We start from the raw sequence: 10,346 nt of genomic DNA on the forward strand, positions 1-10,346 counted from the left end.
GATGGGACAACACATTGAAGAAAACTACTATCCTAATGCTTTGAAGGAGTTAAACAAACTGACCGGTATTTTGAAGAGCTGAAATTTTCCTTTACAAACAAAGGCTGCAGCTGCTAGGTTTTGCTCAGGGTTTTCTGCTGTAAAGCTGACTGCAGAATAAATAAATAAATAAATATAAATTACAGAAAACATCCATCTAATGGCTGCTGCTTTACCTACTTGGGGTCTGAAAAATTACAACAAAGGAAGATTAAAATAATCAGCAATGGTATAAATACTACTTAAGCCAGCAGTCACATATGGCGTATTAGCAATGTATATGGATTTAATGAAAACTGAGATCAGTGCATACATCTGTCATCAACCAAACCCACAATATATTTTCTTGAGAAAATGAAATGTAATGATATAAATGTTCAGCCGTAATAGAGTTATAACAACTCCAAACGGAAAACTAGTGCTGGTTTAATGCATTTTGTCGGCTAATGTTAACCAAACAGACAATTCCTATGACGATTGCCTTGAAGATAACAGATTGTGTGATAGGTCATAATCAAGCACACATCCTTAGATTAACAGCTCCAGAGTACTGCATACTTCTGTAAGTCACCCTGTAATGCAAAACCAAGCGTGATCTGTTACACCATTTCAACCTCCATCACAGCTAAGACAGTAGTGCGGAATTTTTCAAGCTTCACAGGAGGAATATTAAAACGGATAATACTAGTACGTGTTTTAAAGAAAATCCTCAGCACTTGCCAAGTCATGCTCTCTGAGGTATCTGCCAGTGTGGGAGGGATGCATGCTCTCATAGGGGCCTGTGTTTCATGGTCATCTCAGGCAGGGGGCTGCAAAGTTCATTAAATGATCTTATCTCACTGCTGGTTCTGTTCAAAATAACCTTGATATGATGAAGGATTTATGTTACCCTCTCTCCAAATAAAAAGTACTGAGGGATGCATTTCATTACTGCCCTGTGACACTGGAGAAGCCAGGGCTGCAGTAGTAATATTCCTCATTTGTGTCACAAAGAGGATTTCTTTCCAGGAAGAGCCCAACTCCAAAGGTAAGTAAGAATTTGTTTTTTGTGGTTAGATTTTCATAATAATGTCAACAAGAAATGTGTTTCTTCTCTAACTTTAATTCTCACAAAAGTATATTCTAGGAAAGATGAGAGCATGAGGAAAATGCCAGGGAAGAGTGCCCAGTTTAGCAGCATTCTAAGGAAGCTGAGTAGCATTGATACAGAAAAAATATTCATGAGCAATTTCCATGCCACAACCCTGGATAAAATACCAGGAGATGCGGCTGTACATTCTCAACTGATGGGCTAAAGGGTAGCCAAGGTTACACACACACTGTTCACACAAAGGTTTTTTAACAGCAATTTGCTGCCGAAAGTTTTTTAATTTAGTGGTAGACATCTTCAAATGAATCAGGATCAGTTTCTCTTGTATGTTTTGTCAGAATCAGATGATTTAATGAAGAACCTGAGCCCTAGGCAGGATTTATTTTCTTTGATCCTAGACCACCAAGTCCTCCTGTACTTAAAAATAAAACAACAAAATAAACCATGTCCAAGATCCTTGACTAAAAAATATTAATTTATGCTATATACTTGATCTTATGAACTCGGCAGTTCATCGGATCAGGTATCAAATGTATCTGGCAGTGGAGAAAATCTAGTGATCAGAAACAACATCTGCTCAGACAAGCAGACTACAGCCACTTTAAATACACCTTAGAGGTTGAAAGTTAAAAGTCAGTAAGAGTTGGACAAATCTATGGAAAGCTCAAGAAAGGCACTTGGACATTCTGTGTTGCACAATGCTTGCGAATGCCTGTTCTCCTGACACTTGCCTCTGTGTGACTGCCACCACAGTTCTGTTTCTGTGTGCCAGTGGAAGGAATGCAAGCAGCCACCATGGAGAGCCAGGCACAGGGAGTGGGAGAAGCTAGGGAGCAGAAGGGCACTGAAAACATGCTTCAGAGAAAGTTTGGTGAGATTTGCTTGAGCAGTCGGGGAGAAATGCAGTTCCAGCAAGAAGTAGAGAGAGATTTTTCAGAGGGAGCGGGAGAGCCGGGGAAATCAGTCAGAAAGATGTTTGAAAGCAGAGGTGTGAGTCAGCCAGGTTAGGCTGGAGGGCTGCCATGGGGAGAAGCTCAACAGAGATGAAGGCAGAGAAGGAGAAAGTGAAGGGACATCTCCTGGAAGCCCTTGGCGGCGGGCTGAGGGAGGAGAGTCAATGAGGACCACAGAGTGAGAGCACGTATCTAAATAAATAAACAGGGAGCAGAACTAGGATAGCTGAATGGATGACCTGGAGGGAAATGAAACTGTTGATTCCTCAAGTGTTTTGCTCAAAAGGTTTTAAGAATTTTAACCCTCAGCCTGAGGACTGCTGAGGCCTCTGGTACAGAAAAGCAAGGCAGTGAATCAGTTCCCTTCAGTTCAATAATTCAATCATTCAGGTGTCTGGTATCCAGGGAACAGTGAAAACAGATAAAGAGAACTGAGGCCAAACAGATGAGGACAGAAGAAAACACTGTACCTGGCATTCAAAGGCATTGAAACTGCCACTGTAGCAGCATGAGATGCAAAACCCACATAGCGGCCACAAGCCTTGCCTTAATACATTTCTCTGTCATAAACATATCATATGAGAAAAGACCCAAAATTTTAACAACTCAAAACATTTCGAGTACAGCTCTTCTCCAGATTAGAAGAACAGACTGAGACCCATCAGCTTTTCACAGAAAAGTAATAATGAACTTTGAGTATTAGGAACAAGGAGAATGATTGAACAGAGACTACTGCATAGTGCCTGAGTGCAAACATTTTAACTTGCACGCTAAAATTACTTAACCTGCATGTTAGACTTTATTAGCTAGATGCACACCTGTAACTCATGCACTCAGGTAACTCCTACTAGTATTGCTCAGTCACATGTCAGTATCATTGTCATTTTCACAAACAGAAAATTCCCATTGTGTGGAAAAGTCCAATTAATTTGATTGGAGTTTATATGCAAAGAACAACCTCCTGACTGTGCACACATCCTAGTAAGAGCACACACTTCAAATTCTGGCAAGCTAGGAAATTCTTCTAGCAGAGTAAATCACTTGCCTAGAATTCCTTTATTTCATTGCAATCTCCAGACAGTGCTGTTTACAAAAGCATAGATTGATAGTAATGCCAAAGTGCAAATGGAAAGAGAACAGTGCAGTATACATGCAAAGCCACACATCTTTGCTGATGAGACACTCTCATGAATTTTTGAAAGAGATCAGCACAGTGTTGGGGACCTTCTTGCACCAGAAGACTATACTAGCCTTCTCCGATCCCCAGGCTGGTGCTGCAGGTCAGCTCCAACAGGTGCAGCTCTGTACCTGTGCACCAGTGAGGCAGTCAGAAAGAGCTGTGAGAAACCTCTCCTCATGTTGCTCACAAGCAGCACTGAGGCTCAGGGTGTTCATGACATAGATTGCACCATGTGACCTGCCACACAAACTGAAAGGTACAGGGGGTTAAAATAAAGTGCTTTCTTCTGCCCCAGAAGAGTTTTACCCAGGGTCTGAAGACCTAAGTTAGACTTGAAACTGGTGTGCTTTCCCAGGCAGGATTTCAAAGCAAACCTCAATCAGCCCTTTGAGATGTGAATTGCTGCCAGGTGCAGAAGCAAAAGATAAATGATATATCCAAGATGCAAGGAAAAAAGAGGGAAATCATGGCTGAGATTACTAGTCTCATTTTCTAAAATCAAAGCAGATTTCTTATTGTTTTGAAGTCAAATATCAGCCTTTGCATCAATAGTCTATTCTCCTGTACATTGTGCAATTTTATATTAATCCAATGCATTTATATAATAAGCACAGTCACCAAGCAAGGACCATGAAAAGGCAGATGAATAAAATAGTACTGTATTATTTCTAGGAAGAAGCGTAACACTCTGAAAACTCTGACCAATTGTGCTATGCAAGAAGCACAAGAAGGGGAAAAAACAGCTTTTCTGACTTGTGTAGATGCTTTATAAATTTAAAACCTAGTTAAACTAACATTCAAATTAAAATAAAATCATGGTCTGCTACGGGAAAAAAAACACATGCTTTTCTTTACATACCATTTTCTAGCTAAGAAATTTGTGACTTCCAGTTCTCTCTATGAAATGGTGTGTTTCTTCTGGTGGTAATGTTTTCTCATAGAATCAATAAGATCCACCCTCAAACCATGGATTTTTTTACTCACAAAAAAGTCAAGATGTCACATTGAATGGATCTTACTTTCCTCTTTTTTTCTACCAACATAATTCTTGAGTTCTGGATAACAGTGCTAGTGTCACATCTTCCCTGCCTTTGTAAGATCGTCTTTAGCAAATTGGGTCTAAATAATATCAACCTGCTCTAAAATTATTAAATATAAAAATAAACAATCATCTTCATCTTGTGTAGGACAAAGTCTTCCTAGCGTTTATGCAGCTATTCCTTTTGTTTGAAAGCAGCTACATTTGTTATCCAGCTTGCAACCAGGGCCCTGTCAAAGATGATTACCAGAAAGAAGCTCTTGTTATTGTCCTCTTGAAGGATTGCCACTGGAGGCTTAAATGACGCTTCATTTAGTCCTAGCCGTTGCAGGGTAGTTTAAGTCAGACCTAACTGCAAGATCTATAAAAGTGCTATTACAAGTGCCTATATGCTTTAACAGTATATTTCTGACCAGTTGTTGTACTATACATAGAGATTATTTGTTTAGGCTGCTTTGGAGGCTGCTTCCATGAAGTCTTTTTGATTCTTCTCTTTCCCTGTTAAATAAAGTCCCTTTTGCTGCTTCAAATGAGGTTCGAAGGCATGAAAATAAACTGTATCCAGGTGATAACTCCTTGTGCAAAGCCACAATACAGGCTTAAATCCTACTACTCCATTCTGAAAAAAGCTGAGGTAGGAGGGGAAAATACAGTGTTTCCACCACTGAGAAGATTTTAGCTCAAAAACTTTGTCTTAGGGCAAGTGAAATACTGACAGACTGGGTTTGATATCCTTGATTGCCCATACAACCCTGAAGGTCTACGACAACGGTTTTAAAATGGATGGCAGGATGGAGATGAATTCAAACACCTATGCACACAGTGTTCAGGCAAAGGAAACCAGGTGGGTTATTTTAGCAGAGTTATTGTGCAGTTCCTACAATCACTGTGTGAACAGGCTCAAATAGAGGGCTTGAAATAAAAGGTAATTTAGGGTAGAACGATTCTATAGTTCAGAGAAGCAAATGTTGGTGCATTAACACACTGGTGCTTATCAAGGATGTACGAGGATCAGTAAATAATGATGCAGAAATTCTAAGTTCAGTTGCTTTGATACAAATTTGAGTGTTCTCCAGTATTAGAGGGAAGGAAAATAAAGAGGAAGATTAAGGGCTGAATAAGAGACAATTCAGCACCAAGGCATCCATACATTAACACAAAATAAAAGGTTAGGAAAGAAGGACAGGCTCAGACAATGTTTTCAGTGTGCAGAAGCAAGCACACACAAAGAAAATTCCACAATAATACACAAAGCACTAATTCACACCCCTACCCAAAAGAAATATCAACACCTCAGCCAAACCTATAATGTTTAGTGCTATACACACTTTTAGTCTCAACGGGGTTCTAACAGTCTTCTAAATACTGCTGGCACCAGGTGTAAAGTGAGAAACAATAAAAACTAATTCTGAACTTTTCTTTTACTGGGTTTAAAACTTTTTTCTTGGGATTTTCTGCTGTAGGGAGGGGTGTTGGACAGATACATATATACAATACATTCAAGGCAGCACCAAGAACATATGCAATCAAACCAGGAGGCGGAGTATTTAAAACGAGTAAAGGATATGTGTGTTCTGAAATTGTATACTTGAGCTCAGTCATACCTTGTGGCAATGAGTTCGATAACTTTGACTTATTCAGAAGAGGTATTCACCCTCATATATACAGAAAAGACACATCACCAGTATGTTAAACAGGAATTCATAATCCATAATCTTTCAGAAGGATCAAGTTCTTATGCTTTGGAATCCCTTCTGATTAAAGAAAACAGAAGACATTATTTCCTGGCAGTTTATTTTGAAGCTTCAGGAATACCTGGGAATTTCGCTTGCTGCACTTCAGCAATATTGTTATTCTCAGAGATTAACTCCTGGAATGGAAAGTCCATTAGTTTGACCCAAAGGTTGTTACCACGTCTTTTTCATATATTTTTAGATAATAACTCCTGGTACACAAGAAGTTTAAAAGGGTAGTGACTGTTGTCTGGGAACAGAGATTTGGGTTGGCGATGATATATATGGGGATATTTATAGACTACATATGCTTTATGAAAAGACCTACTTGTATTAAGAGAACTTTTGACCTGGAATTGGTTATCCCCTACCACAGATGGAGGTGTTCAGCTGTACTTGCAGTTCATATTACAGACTGATGCCAACACTTATTTATACAGTTATAATTTGCATAGAACCTGAAAAACATGCTCAGTAAATCTCTTCTGCAGAAGTCAGGCTCAGATACTGGTCTTCTATCATTTGGATGTCATGAGGAGGTTTTACAGGGAACCAGAGGGTAGTCACAGGGAAATCCCAACAAGAAAGGGACCTCTTTAAAAGGGCTGCTTTTGCTCTATTTATATGCACATTATAATAACTTTTATATTACATTAAAAGTCTTTATAATGTGTCTCTCAGTTTTTCACAAAACAGCCAAATCTCCAAAAGAAATTATGTAAAGATTACCAGTTCCCAGTTTTGCTTTTCTTATGATGCCTGGCAGGGGAATGGCAGCAATTTCTTCAAGCTTTTCCAAGCTAGCCTTGAGGGGCTTGTTTACTAGATCTCCATGGCTCTGATTAAAATAAATTACAAATAATTGCCATGAATTCAAATAACGCATGAGAGGGCCCTAAATACTTGCTAAAAAAATTAAATGTTCTGGAAAATATTATAATGGCATGTTCAATGCAAAACCACACAGTAATTTGGAAGGCAGCATAGATATACTCATTCCATATTTAATGAAGTTTTGAAACTGTATGATTTTCTGGCTGTAATGTGAGATACATGGACTTGACTGTTAGCCCATGAAGAGTCATCCTGAGTAAGATACTCCTTTCCTAGGAAAAGATTCACTCTAAAATTCACTTTTAACAGGACATTAAACGAAGGGGGAGTTACAGAGTGGGAATTGATATATAAATACATCCAGTGAGTTTGCTCTCTTTTGAAAATTGCAGAAGAGGGAGAAATATTTAATAAGCAAGGGGACTTTTGTAAGTCAGCATCTTACAAAATTATGTACATACTTTTATACATATACATTTTCCTCATTCCCAAATAAAGCTAAGGTAAGCATTATAATGACTAACAGCAAATCACCAGACCTCTTTTTCTTCATTGTTCTAGTCTTAATCTACAATGGTCCCTTTATCATTTTATAGACATGAAAACAGAGAGGAACAATCCCATTAGATCTGGTAATTTTTATATTTCTCTTCCATTTTTTACTACAGTAAAAGGTAGCTTAATCATTAGGCTAAAGAATACAACAGAACTGTACTGCATTATGAGCTTAAAGATCACAGGCAGATGGAGGTGAGAGATATTTGAGGTGAACAAGTAAGAATTCATATCACTGCAGACAGCGTATCCTCAAGTGTCAGAGGTAGAAATGAAAAGCTTGGTGAGTCATGTTATCCTGATCTTACAAAAGAGAAACTGTGTGACCCTAACACTTTGAAAATCCAAAATAGCAGAAGTGTGCTTTATCCATGCAAACAGATGAGGAACCAATAACTTGTCATATGGTTCTTTCAAATTTCTCCTTTAGAGAAAATGAATAGCCAATATATACGTCATGAAGTCCGGGGATGTGAAACCAGTGACCTGAGGAACTTCTGGGAAAAGACTATTGAACAACAAACTCGGTATCTGCAAATTGAAAAAGAACGTCAGCAAAAAAGTGCTCTGACAAAGTGCGTAGTTTGTGTCTGGAAAGGTTATTTGAGTTTGGATTGTAATTCTTTTTTAAAGAAAAGTGATACCTATATTTAAGTCATGCAATGAAAGCTGAAAGTATTTTTTTTACATTTTTAGAAAATAATAAAGCTTTCCAAATTTACGTGTTAATGCTAATGTGTCTAAGCTATGGCTTCATGGGACAGAGACTAACTCACACTTGTTCCATAAACGGGTCCAAAATGTGGAACTTTCTGGAGTTATCAAGACAACATCTAGCAATGCAGGCTTGCCTTGAATGTCAAGGCTTATGTTCACAGCAGAGATAGCACAGATGTGTGCCTGGCCCGCCTTCTTTCTCTGTGGCCTTCTTTTAGATTTAATTAATTAAGGTGGCCTAACTTCAGTATGGTAAAACCATAATAAAACAGACAGTCCAAGTATGCTAACTGACCAAGGCAACCATCATCCATAGCCATATTTACCTCGTCAGTCATATTTACCCCAAAGAGAAAGGCCAGTATGTGGCAACATCGGTACAGTTCTATTTCACATGCAGTCTCCATAAGTTGAAGGTGCATGCAGAGATGGCTATTTTGGCTTGAGATCATTCAAGGAGCAAGCATTTTTTCACAATCTCCCTCATACACCTCTTTGGAATAGATGTTTGACAACATAAGAGCAAGGATGGCCTTGCATTAATAACCATGAATGAAGGAACACTGGAATTAGTCCCTAGCATGTTTTACCCATTTATAACTAACCTGGTTTCAACACCTGAACTCCTCAGCTGTGAAATTCCTGTCTTTTCTATTTGAGGCAGTCTTGCTGTGGTACCTAGATACTACCAAAGAGAAAACAAAGTGCCACCTATCACCTAAAGATGTCTACTATGTGTCTAAGAGAAGTTTCAACATGCATGGTGTTTCCAAGTCAAACAGTGCTCAGGAGCCTCTATGCAGTATGTTTTTTAAATGTATTTCTAAGAAGGAGGGGGACTGGGGAAATGTTGGGTGATGCTACCCAGCAGCTGGCAGCAGGCAATGTCCAGCGGAGATCACAAATCATTCCAGCACACAGAGAGGCACTTAAGAGAGAACACACTGGAGATTAAACGAACCACAAAGCTCAGGTGAGCCCTAATTGGAATTGAAGAGCTGGTCCTGAAGTGCCATCCAGCAAAGCACTCTGAAGGGGCAGGACAGTTTGCATGAGAACTGGGAAAAAACACGAAAGGATAGCACCGATGGAAAACATGAGAAGTATAAACATGGTCCCTGTAAAAATATAGGAACAAACTGATCTGTGTTTCTGTCCTTAGGCTCAGAAATGAATGGATGGAAAGGCTGGAAAAAAGGATAAAGATGTTGAGGACCCAACCTGAAGACCCGTCTAGTTGAAGATCCCACACTTCACATGTTTGGGGGAGAAAGAATTTTTTTTTTTTTGGTAGGAAAGTATGATGGTGTGATGCAAAAGCTGAGTCAACTTTACTTTGTGCCTTAAAGGAGCTATAATTAATTAGCTGTCATTGTTAGAAGTTTCATATATGAAATCTCTGTTGCTGCTTTTAAAATTATGTACCCATCCCTTCATTCGATACACGGAGACTGAAGTACTTCAAGACTAATAAATCATGGTTCACTGAGCTGTAGATACCTGGAAAAAGTTTAGTTACACACTTAGTGCTCAGCAAAATAATTTCCATGACATTTAAGTTTCTGTGTAGACTGCTTGTAATCTAATGAAGTTATTTTCTTTCAAAATTGTTTAAAAGTAGTGGAGGGTTTGTTTTGTTGTTTTTTTTTAACACAGCAGAACCCAGCTCAGACTAAGGAAGAGGGGACATGTACAAACAATGCCATCACATCCGAGATCACTAGTGGAGCCAAATTTGGTGGGAGTTACAGATCCTGGATGCCGTATTAAAAGTCTGTGAAGTTATTAGTATGTATCCTGAGAAACAGGCTCTGTGAGAAACCAACAAGAGTTGCTTAATTAGTTAACCCACATTAGTTAACTTGAAATACTGTATCAGCAAAGACAAAGCAACTTGAAGTTTTGAGGCTTCTTCTGGTACCTGACCTGGCTTGTCTACAGCTGGAGTGGTATCTCTGTTTCACAGAGCAGCTTGATGCATTTTTACAGTTGTCTGTCATCATGAGTAACAAGCACACTTTTTCCTTTAACACTTTTTCCCTCTCAGACCCAGTGTATAGTCCTTAACAATCAGTACCTTCAGAAGCATGGCAGGTTTCCTCTCCCCCATTTGCCATCAGTCAAAAATGTTTCTCTTTCCCTTCCTAATGCTTCATTAGGAAACGTGGCATTTCCTCCAAGAGTATCAAAGCATTTCAATGGGCTG

At 39.0% G+C, this 10,346-nt stretch overlaps 1 protein-coding gene across 1 annotated transcript; it reads left to right on the forward strand.

The window, feature by feature from the left end:
- The first annotated feature begins 962 nt into the window (after window positions 1–962).
- Window positions 963–9,667, forward strand: FAM240A (family with sequence similarity 240 member A). The gene is made up of 3 exons (XM_037374570.1): window positions 963–1,066; window positions 7,854–7,998; window positions 9,303–9,667. The coding sequence occupies exons 2-3, from the start codon at window positions 7,859–7,861 to the stop codon at window positions 9,379–9,381; spliced, it is 219 nt and encodes a 72-aa protein (XP_037230467.1). The 5' UTR covers window positions 963–1,066; window positions 7,854–7,858; the 3' UTR covers window positions 9,382–9,667.
- The last annotated feature ends 679 nt before the right edge of the window (window positions 9,668–10,346 follow it).

This window comes from Falco rusticolus, chromosome Z, assembly GCF_015220075.1.
Source record: "Falco rusticolus isolate bFalRus1 chromosome Z, bFalRus1.pri, whole genome shotgun sequence".
In the NCBI taxonomy this organism is placed as follows: Eukaryota; Metazoa; Chordata; class Aves; order Falconiformes; family Falconidae; genus Falco; species Falco rusticolus.